Consider the following 17,857-nt stretch of genomic DNA (forward strand, 5'->3'; position numbering starts at 1 on the left):
TTTTGGTTTGGGTCAGGAACTGCATTTATGTGGGAAGGAGGTGGTCTGTTTATTTGGATAGTTTTGTTGAAACCGTTATATATACAAACAGGATCTGTGGCCATTGGATTCTAGGCATTTTATCCCCAGTGTCATTCCTGTGCTCTTAAAAGCATTATTTCGATACTAGAATCAGTTATTATTATTATTATTATTTTTTTTGAGACAGTCTCACTTTGTTGCCCAGGCTAGAGTGAGTGCCATGGCGGCAGCCTAGCTCAAAGCAACCTCAGACTCCTGGGCTCAAGCGATCCTACTGCCTCAGCCTCCTGAGTAGCTGGGACTACAGGCATGCGCCACCATGCCCGGCTAATTTTTTCTGTATGTATTAGTTGGCCAATTAATTTTCTTTCTATTTATAGTAGAGATGGGGTCTCGCTCTTGTTCAGGCTGGTTTTGAACTCCTGACCTCGAGCAATCCACCCACCTTGGCCTCCCAGAGTGCTAGGATTACAGACGTGAGCCACCGCGCCCGGCCTAGAGTCAGTTATTATTAATATTAAAGGACTGTGGTATTGAGGGCATGGCTAAATTGTCTCCAGGCAGAAGCTGCACAAAGGATGCATGGCAGTTCTTATGTAGAAAACAAAGGTTGGGAGATATGCTGAGTAATGATCAGGAATTTTTTAATACAATCTGCTACCCTCCAAGTTCAAATAAAATGTGTTCAACTGCTATCAAATCTTGGGAATGACAGGGAAACATCTATTCTACATCTTATACCTTTACAGAATGAACTGTTATAATACTTTCATACCATTTTGTTCTCTTTTGGTCAAGTGACATACAGTTCCACATGGAAACAGTATCCTCAAAACTTTCTTTCACTTTATTGTTTTCATGAACCTGTAGTTCATAACCATTATTTTATTGATTTCATTTTTACATGTTTAAGTAGATAATTCAGAATTTACCTAGTTTACTTTGCTGTTTACAAATTTTCTCTATTAGAAACAGTGGAGAAAAAGCTTATTAGAAATTTTCCCATTATTAAATATGTGATTATATCAGTTTTTTAAATTACTCATCTTATTCCTTAATATAAATTCTTGTTAAAAACTAATATAATTCATGTTTTAGTTGGGGTTTTTCTTTTTGTTCGTTTGTTTTTTGAGACAGAGTCTTACTCTGTTGCCTGGGCTAGAATGCTGTGGTGTTAGCCTAGCTCACAGCAACCTCAAACTTCTGGGCTCAAGCGATCCTTCTGCTTCAGCCTCCCGAGTAGCTGGGACTACAGGCATGTGCCACTATGCCTGGCTAGGTTTTTCTATATATTTTTAGTTGTCCAGCTAATTTCTTTCTATTTTTAGTAGAGTCAGCGTCTCGAACTTCTGACCTTGAGTGATCCTCCCACCTGGGCATCCCAAAGTGCTAGGATTACAGGTGTGAGCCACCACACCCGGCCTCATGTTTCAGTTTTTTTTTTTTTTTTTTTTTTAAGAGGAAATGAAGTCAGAAATGTTTCAGTTTTTAATTAGTGTGATCAGCACTTTGAGATCCTTAACAATTCTATCTGCATTTGGTTGCTATATTTAGCATTTTAAAAAAGTAACAGGGAAAATGAGAGCTTATTGTTATGATGCATGTTTGATTACAGTCTCGTGTTCAGTCAATGTCAGACCACATATATAATGGTTATCCCATAAGATTATAATATCTGCTTGCATTATTTCAGGACAGGGGAAAAAGGATTATAATATCGTATTTTTGTTGTACCTTTACTGTGTTTAGATATGTTCAGATATACAAATACCATTATGTTATAGTTGTCTACAGTATTCAGTACAGTAACATGATGTACAGGCTACATGATGTAGCCTAGGAGCAATATGTATGTGTGTGTGTATTTATGTGTGTGTGTGTATATATATACACACACACACACATGCCATAAAGCCCAGGTGTGTAGTTAATTATTCTACCTAGGTTTGTGCAAATACACCGATGTGCACACAATGACTAAAATGCCTAACACATTTCTCATTGTATCACCATTGTTAAGCAATGCAAGTCTAGTATAAATGTCTGTATATATGTTTAGTAGTTGTGTGTCCTCTTCTGTTATAGGATGTCTTAAGCAGGTTTATAATAAAGTTGGTTCTTGGTGAGGAAAGATTATTTAGCATCATTTTGAATAGATTTAGGGAAAAGAAAGAACACATTACAGTTGAAAATATTTAAATGGTTTAGCCAAAAAGGAAAAAAGTATGAAGTAAGGAGTAATTGAGGTGTTGGTGTAGAGATGAATTGGTATTAACTTTGAGAAAGTTAAGCACTACCTAAAATAAGAATGGAAAGGAAAATATTAAATTTTGGGAAGTGAAACTTATTTTTTGAAACACTTAAGAATTACTACGTAAAATGAAATACAATGAATTTTATCAATCCTAGTTGTGTCAGTGTGGGAGTTAATATGAGGGAGTAGTAAAATTTGGTATATGTTTGGTGTGGGTATGGGGGCATGAGAGGAAGGATGTTTATAAACATGTCTGTTATGCTTTTTGTGCCACATTGTCTGCCTGTTTTAAAACATGATAGATTGCAGTGCAGCTATAACATGCTTTCCTCTGCAGGCTCCCTCTACTGTTTGAAGCTTCTGCCCAGCTTGCATTGTTTCTAGGAGAATCTGCGTCATACCTTTATCTATAGCCTTCCCTTAGGTCTTAAAGATCAAGAAATTTTAACTGTGGACATCAGATTTGGTGGAACAACAATCATGGTAAGATGTACATTAAGGCAGAGGGGTGGGAAGCTATTGTAAAGGTAAAAAAAAAAATATTTAGCCAGTATGTGGGGTGATTTTGAGTTCTAAATGTTAGAAATAAGGATATATTTGTGGAGATGGATTCTCATTGCATTGGGTAACAACTGGGGATGAGCAATGTCTAGTGCACTGTTAAGAGAGGTTTGGAAACCATCCTGAAAGATGTTTTATGATGTGAGTAAATACAGAAGGGGTTTTTAGTCATTATAACAGTTACAAGGGACTATCTTGCAGATGGGAGACCCAATGACCACTTTGAAAATTGAGGGGCTTGGGCTTGAGTAGGAAAGTAGTCTGGAGAGAGAGACAGCATCCTAAATAGAGATTATTTGGTTTAAGTTTAGTTGAGTAACAAGAGTGGATAATCTAGCAGGGGTCCCAATCCTATGGTGAGTTATAATAATGTAATGATAATAGAAGTAATCTACAAATAAATGTAATGTGCTTAGATCATCCTGAAACCATCCCTTCCCAGTCAGAGGAACAATTGTCTTCCACAAAAACAGTTCCTGGTGCCAAAAAGGTTGAGGGCTACTGATATAGAGCATGCTTTCCAAAAGAAAAGGATGAACGTCCCCACGAGGGTGAAAATTGGTTCTTGAGATGTGATAAAAACATCTTAGGCTTTATAATGCTTTGTGGTCCTTCAAAGGGTCACATTATATATAAAGACATATTATGTCTACATATTAAAATTTCATAAGTATGGGTGATTAGGATAAAAATCTAGAATGATGCCTATGGGGAACAAATGAAAGAGGAAGAAGGTAGAGAAACACTGATCCAGAGTTCTGAATAATAGGGTTGTGAGTATGATGGAACTGACAGTCCTTAGGAGAAATAAGAATTAGTGCATTATACTTGCATTGAGTTGACAAGAGTTGTAAAGTTTTTAAGGAATGTAAGAATTTTTCCAGGGGTAAAAGAAAATAGTCCACATGGTCAAGTGGATTTGGAAGTGGGATTTGGAATTAGAATTGGGAAAGGAAAATACGGGGATTAAAATTACAGATCTAAAAGGGAGCTGGGCAAAGGGATCACTATTTAGAAGGAATTTTAATTTTTAATCATGATGGGAATACTGCTCAGGGTTTTGAGAAGTACAAAGTTTCACATTTAGAGAAGTATAGTGTTTCTGGGTCCAAATTTCGTCCAGTATTTGAGTTAAGTTTGGAGGAATGTTGGATAAAAGGAGAGGAGATTTGTTTAGTTACGGAAACCAGATTTGGATTGGTATAGGAGTGGGTAAGAAATGGGAGAAATTTAGAAGAGGAGGCTGCAGGCAAGTTTATCATTGACTCTCATCTTACTATTTCCAGACTGTGGGCAAGAGTAGCAAGATGCTGCAGCACATTGACTACAGAATGAGATGTATCCTGCAAGATGGCCGGATCTTCATTGGCACCTTTAAAGCTTTTGACAAGCATATGAATTTGATCCTCTGTGATTGTGATGAGTTCAGGAAGATCAAGTAAGGACAGATTGAGTTTGGGTAATGGTGGGTAGAAGCAGTGGGAAGGGTAGGTCAGAACTGGAATTAGGTCAGAGCCTTTGCTTCAAAACTATTTGTAGTTTGTAAAAACAATCATGGATTTAGTAGAAATAAAACTGTGTAATATGATAGCAAGTTATATTTATTTTACAAATTGAGAAACTTATTAATTGATTTGCTTCTGTTACAGTCTAAGACTAAAGAAATCTTGGTTGTAACAGCAAATTGCTCTTAATGGTATAGGAGTTGGGATATGGTTACCATTTGATATCCCTTTTCTGCTTATTACTGTTCCCATTTCCTTATTTCAGTTTTGGATCCACCGTGATTAAGATTTAGTTATTTCGGCAGGGCGCGGTGGCTCACGCCTGTAATCCTAGCACTTTGGGAGGCCGAGGCGGGCGGATTGCTCAAGGTCAAGAGTTCAAAACCAGCCTGAGCGAGACCCCGTCTCTACCAAAAATAGAAAGAAATTAATTGACCAACTAAAAATATATATATACAAAAAATTAGCTGGGCATAGTGGCGCATGCCTGTAGTCCCAGCTACTCGGGAGGCTGAGGCAGTAGGATCGCTGAGCCCAGGAGATTGAGGTTGCTGTGAGCCAGACTGACGCCACGGTACTCACTCTAGCCTGGGCAACAAAGTGAGACTCTGTCTCAAAAAAAAAAAAAAAAGATTTAGTTATTTTGTTAAATATTTTTTAAAAATTTATCTCCCATCCTAATATGAAAACTAAGGTTTCAATTTTTACTATCTTAAAGGTTTAGACGTGTCATTTTAAAAAATAAATTAGTTCTGCTATGGCGTAACATCAAGGGAACATTATAAAAAAGACTGAAGTTAGGAAGAGATGTTTTACTATTTATCCTTGTATATTACATGAGTCTAGAGGTGTTTTGTTTTTATTTTTTGGTCACAACTCAGTTACTGTTTAAATGACATCAGTTATTGTCTTCATTGATACTTCATGATGTTCTATAAATATTCTGGTGAGGGAATAATCTTATGATCACTAAAATTTATGTGACTAAAATTTACTTCTGATTTATAGGCCAAAGAATGCGAAGCAGCCAGAACGTGAAGAAAAGCGGGTCTTGGGTCTGGTGTTGCTGCGTGGGGAGAACTTGGTATCCATGACTGTGGAGGGGCCACCCCCTAAAGATGTAAGGAAGATGTAGGGCAGGAAAGAACTTAAATGTAGAAGGACATTTTATTATTTGATATGTCTGAAATCAGGGCAAAATAGGAGTCACAGCATAGTATATATTTGTCAAAGAAAAAGTATACAGCATTTGATGTCAGTTCTTGGTTGTCTGTACTTTTAGGGATTAAAGGTTTTTTTATGAATTATTCTATATGCTTGGCATTACATAGATAAGGGTAAGATGGCTGATTTATTTTTGCTTTGTATGGCTATAAACATATATGTCCTCACAATATGGCAAATATGGGCAATTGTGGAATCTGCAGGGTATTTCCATGCTACTATTCTTGCTTATTTATTAATTTGAATACTGAACTATTATAATATGAGATAGGTGTCATGGGAAAATGGTGGGGAGAAGTAACCTTTGATGGATAAAACTACTGAGAACTTGGATAAATTGTTTTGTTTTAAGCTATAAATTTTCTTGTTTCAGACTGGCATTGCTCGGGTACCACTTGCTGGAGCTGCAGGAGGCCCTGGTGTTGGTAGGGCAGCTGGCAGAGGAGTACCAGCTGGTGTACCAATTCCGCAGGCTCCTGCTGGATTAGCAGGCCCAGTCCGAGGAGTAGGGGGACCATCCCAGCAGGTGAGGAACCAGGAGAGGGTTTTATTTTATTGGCAGAATGTGACTAGAGCCTAAGGAGATGTATTTATTTTTTTTTATTTCAGAATATTATGGGGGTACAAATATTTTGGTTACATAATTTGTTTTTTGTACAATTTGAATCAAAATTATAAGTCTGTCCATCACCTAGATAGTGTGCTTTGTACCAGTTAGGTGTGAATTTACCCATTCCTTCCACTCCCCTGCCACCTACATAATTTTCTTGAGTTTTATTTACTTGCATATCTGTACTTAAGTGTTGATTGATTAGTTCCAACTTAGTATTGTGTACATGTGGTATTTGTTTTGCCATTCTTGTGATACTTAGAAGTATGGTCTCCCATTTCCATCTATGTTGTTACAAAAGATATTAGTTCACCTTTTTTTTTTTTTTTTTGCAAAGTCAGCGTGCATAGCCTTTATTACTAGCGTTGGCATCAGGGTCACCTCTGTCGAACTCCGTGAAAGAGCCTTCTTTATTTTCAAGTTCAGAAATGTACTTTTTTTTTTTTTTGAGACAGAGTCTCGCTTTGTTGCCCAGGCTAGAATGAGTGCCGTGGCGTCAGCCTAGCTCACAGCAACCTCAAACTCCTGGCTCAAGCAATCCTCCTGCCTCAGTCTCCCAAGTAGCTGGGACTACAGGCATTCGCCACAATGCCCGGCTAATTTTTTGTATATATTAGTTGGCCAATTAATTTCTTTCTATTTATAGTAGAGACGGGGTCTCGCTCTTGCTCAGGCTGGTTTCGAACTCCTGACCTCGAGCAATCCGCCCGCCTCGGCTTCCCAGAGAGGTAGAATTACAGGCTTGAGCCACCGTGCCCGGCCAGAAATGTACTTTTTTTTTTTTTCCGGCATATTATGGGGGTACAGATTTTAAGGTTTCAATAAATGCCCTTTCCCCCCTCCCCCCACAAGTCTGAGTTTCCAGCATGACCATCCCCCAGATGGTGCACATCTCACTCATTATGTATATATATACCCGCCCCCTCCCTCCTCCCCCCTGCCCAATACCCTATTACTGTAGTACTTATGTGTCCACTTAGGTGCTACTCAGTTAATACCAGTTAGCTGGTGAATATATGTGGTGCTTGTTTTTCCATTCTTGGGATACTTCACTTAAGTAGTATGGGTTCCAGCTCTAACCAGGAAAATATAAGATGTGCTATATCACCATTGTTTCTTAGAGCTGAATAGTACTCCATGGTGTACTTATACCACATTTTATTAATCCACTCATGCATTGATGGACACTTGGGTTGTTTCCACATCTTTGCAACTGTGAATTGTGCTGGTATAAACATTCGAGTGCAAGTGTCGTTTTTATAAAATGTCTTCTTTTCCTTTGCGTAAATACCTAGTGGGATTACTAGATCAAATGGTAGGTCTACTTTTATTTATTTCTTTTTTCTTTTTTTTTTTAAATAAAAAAATATTTTTACATTTTTCTTTAACTTTTATTTCTTCATCACACTTGGGAAGGTAGGTCTACTTTTAGTTCTTTGAGGTTCTCTCTATATTTCTTTCCAGAGGTTGTACTTGTTTGCAGTCCCACCAACAGTGTATAAGTGTTCCTTTCTCTCTGCATCCATGCCAGCATCTGTTGTTTGGGGACTTTTTTTTTTTTTTTTTTTTTTTTTGAGACAGAGTCTCGCTTTGTTGTCCAGGCTAGAGTGAGTGCCGTGGCGTCAGCCTAGCTCACAGCAACCTCAAACTCCTGGGCTCAAGCAATCCTTCTGCCTCAGCCTCCCGAGTAGCTGGGACTACAGGCATGAGCCACCATGCCCGGCTAATTTTTTAATATATATATATATATCAGTTGGCCAATTAGTTTCTTTCTATTTATAGTAGAGACGGGGTCTCGCTCTTGCTCAGGCTGGTTTTGAACTCCTGACCTTGAGCAATCCGCCCGCCTCGGCCTCCCAAGAGCTAGGATTACAGGCGTGAGCCACCTCGCCCGGCCTGTTTGGGGACTTTTTGATAAGAGTCATTCTCACTGGAGTTAGGTGATATCTCATTGTGGGTTTTTTTTTTTTTTTTTTGAGACAGAGTCTGGCTCTATTGCCTTGGCGTCAGCCTAGCTCACAGCAACCTCAAAGTCCTGGGCTCAAGCAGTCCTCCTGCCTCAGCCTCCTGAGTAGCTGGGACTACAGGCATGCACCACCATGCCCAGCTGATTTTTTTAATATATATTTTTTTAGTTGTCCAGATAATTTCTTTCTATTTTTAGTAGAGACGGGGTCTCACTCTTGCTCAGGCTGGTTTTGAACTCCTGACCTTGAGCAATCCTCCTGCCTCTGCCTCCCAGAGTGCTAGGATTATAGGTGTGAACCACCATGCCTGGCCTCATTTTGGTTTTAATTTACATTTCCCTGATGATTATAGATATTGAGCATTATTTTGTATGTTTATTGGCCATTAGTCTGTCTTCATTTGAAAAGTTTATGTTCATTTCTTCTGCCCAATTTTTAATGAGGTTTTTTTCATTTTTTTTCTTGCTGATTTGCTTGAGTTCTTTGTAGATTCTGCTTATCAGATATATCAGACATATAGCATGCAAATATTTACTCCCATTCTGTAGGTTGTCTGTTTGTTCTATTGATTGTCTCCTTGGCTGTGCAGCAGCTTTTTAGTTTGAACAGGTCCCTTTTATTTTTGTTGTTCCTGTGATTGCTTTTCCGGCCTTTTTCATAAATTCTTTTCCTAGGCTTATATCTGTAAGAGTTTCTCCAACATTTTCTTCTAGAATTCTTATATTTTCATGCCTTAGATAATAGACTTAAACCTATGTAAGGATGGTTTTGTATCTGCGTTCTCTGTTTTGATCCATTGGTCTGTATCTGTTCTTGTGCCAAAACTATGCTATTTTGGTTACTATAATCTTGTAGTACAGCTTGAAGTCTGGTAAATTGATGCCTCACAATTTGTTCTTTTTTTTTTTTAAGACAGAGTCTTGCTTTGTTGCCCAGGCTAGAGTGACTGCGGTGGCGTCAGCCTAGCTCACAGCAACCTCAAACTCCTGGGCTCAAGCAATCCTGCTGGCTCAGCCTCCCAAGTAGCTGGGACTACAGGCATGTGCCACCATGCCCGGCTAATTTTTTCTATATATATATTAGTTGGCCAATTAATGACCTTGAGCTATCCACTTGCCTTGGCCTCCCAGAGTGCTAGGATTACAGGCATGAGCCACCATGCCTGGTCACAATTTGTTCTTTTTGCTTAAGGTTGATTTGGCTATACAGGGTGTTTTCTGGTTCCATATGAGGTGTAGAATTAGTTTTTATAGACCTAAGAAAAATTACATTGGTATTTTAATGGGGATTCCATTGAATCTGTAAATCACTTTGGGTAATGTAGACTTTTTAACAATGTTGATTCTGCTGATCCTTGAGCGTGCTATGTTTTTTCATTTGTTTACGTCCTCTGTAATTTCCTTCCTCAGTATTTTGTAGTTCTCCCTGTAGAGGTCTTTTACCTCTTTTGTTAAATATATTCCTAGGTATTTTATTTTTTTTGTTATTGCTATTGTGAAGGGTTTTGAGTCTTTGGTTTGATTCTCAGCTTGACTGTTGTTGGTGTATAGGAATGCTACTGATTTGTGTACATTGATTTTGTAACCTCAGACTTTGCTGAATTTATTTACAAATAACAGCAGTCTCTTGACAGAATCTTTGGGAGTTTCTAGATATAAGATCATACCGTCAGAAAAGAGCAATAGGTTGACCTCTTCTTTCCCCATTTGAATACCCTTGATTTCCTTCTCTTGCCTGATTGCTCTGGCTAGGACTTCTAGCACTATGTTGAATAGAAGTGGTGACAGTGGGCAACCTTGTCTGGCTTGTATTCTAAACAGGAATGCTCCCAATTTTTTCCCATTCAGTATAATGTTTAAATACCAAAGTGTACATGTTGGAATATGTAAGCAACATATGGTCATTGGGTGATTAAAGGTACCTTGATAAGATTAACTTGCCACTCTTACTTGATAAGTAAAGAGAATTTGGATGGATATGCCAGATCTGAGAAAAGGCAAAATGACTTGTTAGATAGTATTGTGCTAAGATTTTTTTTTTAAATATGGGAAACTGAATGAAATGCAAAATTGCAATAATCATATCTAATAGGTTATATATGCCATTTATTTTCTGTGTTTGAATAATGTGAGGGTGTTACTTTCACTATCTTTATGGCCATGCCTCCTCAGGTAATGACTCCACAGGGAAGAGGCACTGTAGCAGCTGCTGCTGTTGCTGCTACTGCCAGCATTGCTGGAGCCCCAACCCAGTACCCACCAGGACGAGGGACCCCACCCCCACCTGTAGGCAGAGCAACACCACCACCAGGTAAAGTATTAGTGAACAAGAAGAATTTGGTCCCTGGTGAGAGATTATATCATCTTGAGCAAGTGATGATTAAAAAGACATTGACTAATAAAATAAGGAATGAAGCGGCAGCCTAAGCACCTAACAAGGAATTTAGGGAATATGTTTCTCTCTTTCAGACACTGTTTTTTAATTAAAGGCTGTGGACTATTTTGAGCTGGGGATGTTATACAGGAGTAATGGTAAAAGAGAATTGATTTGACCTTCTGATTGTTGTTTGGGCTTATTTCTGTAAGGATTATTTGGGCTAAATCCTAACAACTTTCAACTTTCCTGAGCCAATTTATGAGGCCTTTATTTCTGCCATTTTTTTGTAGGCATTATGGCTCCTCCACCTGGTATGAGACCACCCATGGGCCCACCAATTGGGCTTCCCCCTGCTCGAGGGACCCCAATAGGTATGCCTCCTCCAGGAATGAGACCCCCTCCACCAGGAATTAGAGGTGAGTGGGAGCATAGGGCTCAGTGGTTCAGCCAGGTCCCTGAATACTTTCATGATCTTTTTCTAACTCTTTCTGTTTCCCTTTCAGGTCCACCTCCCCCAGGAATGCGTCCTCCTAGACCCTAGGATACTGATACTATTCATCTCAGTCACTTTTTTCCCTGCAATGTGTCTTGTGAAATTGTGTAGAGTGTTTGTGAGCTTTCTGTCCCCTTTCTGCATTAATAATAGCTAATAATAAATGCATAGAGAAATTAAACTGTGAGGTACTGTTGTACATTTTCTTTTGTTTTGCCTGTTGTGTTGAGGTCAGTATGAAAACTGGGATTTTTCTGGTCTTGAAGATAATTGTGGATGAAGGAAATCCTATTAAGTAATTCATTCAAATTGTTTTCTCTTTAATTCTTAGAATTAAATGGTTGTGATACTTGTTCCTGCTTCCTAACCTTCACTTTGTGCTTTGACTGGTGTTGTTTAATAACCCTTACAAATAAGGCAATTCATGACCAAGGGATTTAAGTGGTTGTGCTGCTTCACAAATGGTCTCTCATTTAACTATGCAAATCTGAGTGGAAGGGATATGGGATGAAAGGCCTTGTTTGTAAGGCCATTTGTGTACTTAGGAAATTGTGGCACTGAATCAGACTTTAATGCTCATTAAATCAAAGCATTTGGAACTTGGAATTGTTCCTTTCCATGGAATTTTGAACTTCAGTTGATCAGCTTTTATAGTGCCTTGTGAATAGAATAAAGGCCCTTATACTGTAATAAACATTCTCTACCAGTGAGTAAGTATTCATATATTAATTACTAAATGAGTGGCTGAGCATGGGTACTGGGAGGCAGGGGGTTGCATATTTGAGATTACACATTGTGTAACTTAAAATAAAGATAACATAGACCCATAAATATATTTGGCACATTAAAATACAGATTATGATTATGCCCGACTACATCACTTGGTACATACTGGGAGTTCTGAGGAGTAGACAAGCCCTGTGAGCTAAACAGTTAGGGAATGCCCTAGTATCTGGGTCCAATTTAAGTTAATTATTGAACAAAGAAGTAATTTTTAGAAGAAGAAAGGGAGGAGATTTTTGGGTTTAGTGAATGAATTATCCATATTGATTATAGGAGTTAGCTTGTCAGGTGCTACTGTTAGAAATTGGTGTTAGCTCCATAATAAAATACTGGTAGATTGATTATAATTTTGTTTTTTCTTTTGGATTTATCAGCAGTGGTTGCATATATGTTGCATTCTCCATCATTTAAGTCATCTCCTTGCAATTGGTAGTCATACAAAGGAAAGGAATTATCAAAGTGATTATAGTTGCTGTCATCAACTTTACATGATCTCTTCCCAAGTTGTTTTCAGAATTGATGGCCCTTTTCAAGTAAAGAACATAAAGTAGCCAAATGACATCACTTTTTTCAGATATATGTGGGTGGTATGTAAAGACCTATATTTTCTACCCAGTCTGCTCTTAGGGCCACTATTAATTGTGGCACTTTTTTGTTTTTGGTAGGGAAGCATTTTTCCTTGAGTAGGTCTGCTGATGTGGATGGCCCTGAGATTTTTGGCATGAGTGATCATGTAGCACATTTGCAGAAAACCTGTTTTAATGCTTCTTTAACTGAAGATGACCTGTTCTGCAAATAGAAGGTGAGTATAAAAACTGTAGATTCTGTAAGATGCCTGCTTTTAATAGCAATTTTGGTTGGTGATAATACCATTATCTTATGCCTGAAAGTTACTGGACTTTTTGAGAACCTTGATTATTTTGAGTTATATAATAGAAGACAACTTGGGATATAGATTTTAATATAGTTGAGTGGGGTTTAGGATAGGTGTATGAATCTTTTGTTTTGGATTGATAGATCTAAGCTTCTATAGGAGTCCATTAGGAACACATCAACATAACATTCTTCTTAGTATATGCTTGGTGTTACCTAGAAATCATCCTACATTTTGACATTCAAATCTGGAGTGTTCTCATCTAGAGCATGGTTGGGTAACAACTTTCTGATTTCTTGATAAACATATTTTGTTAACTGTTGAATCCATAAATACATTAATGTTGCATATCATATTTGGTATATGTTTTCATTGTGGTTTGCCGAGCAGTTTGAAATGGAATTCTGGGATTTAGTAGTTATGCTGCCTTAACATAGGTTATGAAGTATTTGAGGTGTTCTGTGTTTATATGATAAGTAAGATGGTTTTGCTATTAAAAGGATTTCAAAAGTTACTTGGGAAGCTTCTGCTTTTGTGAACTCATTAGTTCTTAATTATGATGTCAAATTATAGAAGTCTTCTAATTAATATACTGGTGTTTTGTCTCTTACAAGCTCCCGTAATAGAATATTGCAAAGAGAAACTGATTTACATAATTATATGCTACTTGTCTAGAAATTTTCATAATCACTTATCAAAGATTAGTGAAAATACACTTTAATCTAGTATGTTTATCTCAGATATCACCTTGACTGATTTCAGCAAGTAGAAAGTTATAGTCTCTATGAGGTGAAATTTTCAAATGTGTTTTAGCCAGTGGCTGATACATTGCTAGGTTCAGTTTTACTCATACTTACATTCTAGTTCCCTTGGTCCTGTCCATATACATAATAATGCTAAGTATATGAATTTTACAAAATAAAGCAAGGTATATTTTCATGAGTTTTTTCTATTGGGAGAAGGACATCTGAACCTGAAATGCAATATTTGTCACAACTTTTTTAGACTGATGTAATACTCTTTTGCCTACTTAGTTGATGACTCAGAAAGGAAGAGAGAATTTGCTCCTGAATTTTCTGACGTGTGGATCCTAACCAGTAGTGTCATAACGAGGCTGAAAATCATATTAGCTGCTTTTAGGACAGAAACATAAACCACTCAGGTAAAAAACCTTGTAATGAAAAGTAAGAGTATATTGCAGAGGCCTTGGCTAGGTTCATGATGACATAGGACCTTGTCTGAACATAATGATTTCAAAATTTGAGCTTAAAATGACACTGAAATCCAGTCAATGTGCCTCACTCTAGAGTTTCAGATTTCAAGATTTTCAACAGAAAATCTTACCTTGACATGTGAAAACATTGAATACTTAGAAATGGCAAGTGTAGTATTGCACTTTGACAGTTCCTCAAATATCCTTTATTTTCATGGATACTCTGAGTTTATTTATTTTTTCTTTTTTCTATACTTTGTATGTTGTTGAAAGCTAAAAGGAAACGTACCCTTGGATCACAGAAGGCACAGGCTCCTGGTGAGACATAAACAAGGACATGTTAAAATGAGTCTACACCTCTTGGATTTAAAAAAAAAAAAAAAAAAGTGCCAGAGTTCTAGGGTTCTAAGTGATGTCCAGGAAGAAGGAAGAATAATATTTATGGAGCATATACTGTGGAACACAGTGAGTATGGTATATGCTTTCACATGAACATTGTTGGCGTTTAGGATAGTTGATTTTGTGTGTTTTTTTTTCCTTTAAGTTATCTGTAGTTGATCAACTTGTACAGAGCCTATTACACAGTAGATGTTTAAGAAATACTAAATGAATGAATGCAACAGCATTATTAAATTTTTTTATGTTAGAAAACAAGTTTGTAGGTATTTTACAGTTACTTCCTTGTGATGGAATATCTGATTAGAATCTAGGCCTATCTGATATCTGACTTCATTCTCTTACACACTGAAGTAGCTATTCCTAGATAGAGGTTGATTGAATTATTTACTATTTACAAGCACTTTGTTTGATAGAGTGCCATGATATTTATAGTTTATTTTGAGGCATGTCTTTGTTATTTTTTGATAAAAGGCAGAAATCAATAAGTGCCACTTGAGATTACAGGAGTAGTGAGATGAGTAGCACTTAAAGAGCAGTATTTTAGATAAAGTTCGAAGGATATATCTGTTAAGCTAACAGAAAGAAGGTAAAGTGGGGAGTTTTTTAAATGTATGTATTGATAAAGGGATGAGGTAGTCTTAGAGCAAGGAGGGGGATGTAGACAAGAAGAAACAATTTTACCATTTCTTCTATTTTCATCATCTCTCTTGGGCATTGGAATCAACTTTTTAAATATAATGCCTACTTTCCTATGATTTTAAGAACTAACGTGGAATAGAAATGGTTACTAGGAGAAGATTGACTGAATAAATTTCCTTAACTGAGCATGATTAAATGTAAAAAGTGAGTTCCATACTAAGTGCCCAAAATTAAAGAAGGATCTTCGTAGCTCAACTGGATGTTTCTTTAATGTGAATCATTTTATATTTCATGACTGATGAGGATAATATAGTGACCTAGAGGGGTAGGTAATTGTACATCTGAATTGTTTTGACTGTTTCCCTTCTTATGTATAATTTATTTGTATAGCTATTTCCAGAGTTCATTTTATGTTAGATCATTTGTTCTTTAGTGGCAAAAATAGAGTTGAAAGGATACAGTTCCAGAAAATCAGTAATTTCATATCTATCAGGAGATATGCTTCAGGAAAAGTAGTATAAGTTCTGTTATTTCCATACAATTTGGATTGTGTTACCCTGTAACCTTGGTTCCTTGTGTTAGAGATGCTAGAACGTAGCTTGGATATCCTTCAGAATCTTTTTGTTGAACTTTGTGCTTCATCTGTTCAGCCAGCATTTATTTTGTTAGCCTATCCTCCTCCTCTATCTTTCTATACTATTTGTTTATACTTAACTCTCAAATATTCTGCTAAAAATTTTCTATTTACTCTATGTCCTTAAATTGATTTATATTAAGTTATTGGGGAGAATAGCAAGTTGTTGGTAATAGATCCCTCTGTGGTGACATTAGGATATTTCCGTTTCATTTCATTGGACAATTCGATTGTGAAAATGAATTCTATTTCTTTCACATTTTCTACCTACTTTTGTGTCACTTGAATGATTCTTGCTGTTTCATATCCATTGTCATATTGTCTCCCAGGCCAGAGACTGTCCCATGGGTAGAGGTATACTGTTTGCAGGCATTAATCATTTTACATAGTTGTATTAGTCATTGGGAAAGACCTTGAGAAAGACTTTGGCTGGATTTATGATGAGCTGTGTTTAATGAGCATGATGAAATAAGGCTCAACGTGATTACTCTGAAGTCCAGCCTAAGTATTAATCTAAGGACAAATATTCTGAATATCAGTGCTTAGTAAATTTCACAAGGTTTTCCCCATCAGTACTGTGCAGGTTAAGGAGAATGACACTGTAGGTTTTTTCAGTGCAATAAGGAAAGTTGGTTCTAGATCTGATAGTTCACTTTCATTTTGTAGAGTGTCTATGTTTGTAGCATTGACATATCTCACCTTTGTTTTTTCCACTATGCACTTCAAGTGATAACTTCAAGAGTGTAAGGACTTAGAAGCTAGTATGGATTTTCCCTCCATTATTATCATCACTCTGTCCAACCTTGTATGAAAGTTTCTTTTCTTTTTTTTTTTTTTTTTTTTTTGAGACAGAGTCTCACTTTGTTGCCCAGGCTAGAGTGAGTGCTGTGGCGTCAGCCTAGCTCACAGCAACCTCAAACCCCTGGGCTCAAGCAATCCTGCTGCCTCAGCCTGCAGAGTAGCTCGGACTGCAGGCATGCGCCACCATGCCTGGCTAATTTTTTCTGTATATATTAGTTGGCCAATTAATTTATTTATCTATTTATAGTGGAGACAGGGTCTTGCTCTTGCTCAGGCTGGTTTTGAACTCCTGACCTTGAGCTATCCGACTGCCTTGGTCTTCCAGAGTGCTAGGATTACAGGCGTGAGGCACCACGCCTGGCCTGAAAGTTTCTTGATCATATTTCCTACTGTTATTAGGAAGCTTCTCCATTTATCACATAAATGAGAAATTGTTAGTGTGTTGGTAAGACATTAGTTTGGTCTAAAATAAGACTTAAGTTATATTTTTAGCTGAATGGTAAAGTTATATTTAGAGAGATTAGTTTAATTCTACTTTAAAGTTACCATTTTCTGTATCTTGGAAAAACATAGGTGAAGATTTAAAGGTTTTGACTCTACGTGATTCATTTAAGGGAATGAAATTGCATCTTGCACTTTCTCATGCTGAACCCAGATGAAATGATATACTAAATACCATGGATTCCTTGAATGATGTCTCTGATCTCACATTATTCTATACTATTTATTTTTGCTTATATGAGTCATAGGTCTTTTGTTATCTGTGATTGGCATTCTATGATTTTGTGCTTCTGTTTTGCTTTTATGAGGGAGGTTTAGTGAGTAAACAGGCAATTTAGAAAATAGCCTGTATAAAAATATACCATTGACGGCTGAATATAGCAAAATCTTATCCTCAAGTAGTCATCTTAACTAGTTTAAAGGTTTGTATGTGTGTTGTGTTTGTGTATGTACATAATATGTATGCACATATTAATAAATGATGTGGATTTTGATACTGTGTGACCACATAAGAATTGACTGGTTTATACTGAAAAACTGTTGGGGTTCAGAAAAATGGACATTCTTTTAAAAAATGAGGTAGACAGGTTCTTTTTTAGTTTTTTCATTTACCAAGTCCCTGTTTTTGTGCTAGAAACATTAGTGTATTTATAACGTCTCAGATTGGTTTGGTTCCTCTTAGTGTTCTTGATCCAGGCAGATAGCAATAAGTACAGTGAATTGAGAAAAGTGAGCTACCCACTCGTACTAAATTAATTAGATTAGAAGCAAACAGTTGAATGAGAAAGGGAAGGAATGTATGTGGAATCTGTTGAGGGATAGTGTTGACATGGGGTCTTTGACCTTGACATGTTTGGTGCAATCTAGAGTAGTTAGTCCAAATAACCTCATTTGTGGGTGATATTTCACAGATGGCTGAAAGAAAATCCTCTGTAAGTAAAAATTTCTGGAAGAGATGACTATTTTTTGCTTTTATTTTTTGGAGGGGGCAGTGTAGTAGGG

General features: G+C 37.1%; 1 protein-coding gene and 2 non-coding genes across 3 annotated transcripts; all 3 read left to right on the top strand.

Annotated features, from left to right (window-relative positions):
* The first annotated feature begins 2,612 nt into the window (after positions 1 to 2,612).
* Positions 2,613 to 11,192, top strand: SNRPN (small nuclear ribonucleoprotein polypeptide N). The gene is made up of 7 exons (XM_076004830.1): positions 2,613 to 2,758; positions 4,123 to 4,274; positions 5,350 to 5,461; positions 5,939 to 6,091; positions 10,314 to 10,452; positions 10,809 to 10,934; positions 11,022 to 11,192. Exons 1-7 carry the CDS (start codon positions 2,756 to 2,758, stop codon positions 11,057 to 11,059), a joined length of 723 nt encoding a protein of 240 aa, XP_075860945.1. The 5' UTR covers positions 2,613 to 2,755; the 3' UTR covers positions 11,060 to 11,192.
* A 2,689-nt stretch (positions 11,193 to 13,881) lies between these two features.
* LOC142872240 (small nucleolar RNA SNORD107) lies at positions 13,882 to 13,953 on the top strand. Its single transcript, XR_012920454.1, has one exon. It is a non-coding gene; the product is annotated as a small nucleolar RNA SNORD107 (small nucleolar RNA).
* Positions 13,954 to 15,984: 2,031 nt separating this feature from the next.
* On the top strand, positions 15,985 to 16,051 carry LOC142872228 (small nucleolar RNA SNORD64). Its single transcript, XR_012920443.1, has one exon. It is a non-coding gene; the product is annotated as a small nucleolar RNA SNORD64 (small nucleolar RNA).
* Positions 16,052 to 17,857: the final 1,806 nt, after the last annotated feature.

The sequence above is a fragment of the Microcebus murinus genome, chromosome 7, assembly GCF_040939455.1.
Source record: "Microcebus murinus isolate Inina chromosome 7, M.murinus_Inina_mat1.0, whole genome shotgun sequence".
NCBI lineage: Eukaryota > Metazoa > Chordata > Mammalia > Primates > Cheirogaleidae > Microcebus > Microcebus murinus.

What these genes read in the sequence shown, in the direction of transcription:
- SNRPN (XM_076004830.1), top strand. An exon ending in CAGAGCAACACCACCACCAG is followed by an intron (nt 10,453 to 10,808) that starts GTAAAGTATTAG and finishes ATTTTTTTGTAG; the next exon opens with GCATTATGGCTCCTCCACCT. An exon ending in CCCTCCACCAGGAATTAGAG is followed by an intron (nt 10,935 to 11,021) that starts GTGAGTGGGAGC and finishes TTTCCCTTTCAG; the next exon opens with GTCCACCTCCCCCAGGAATG.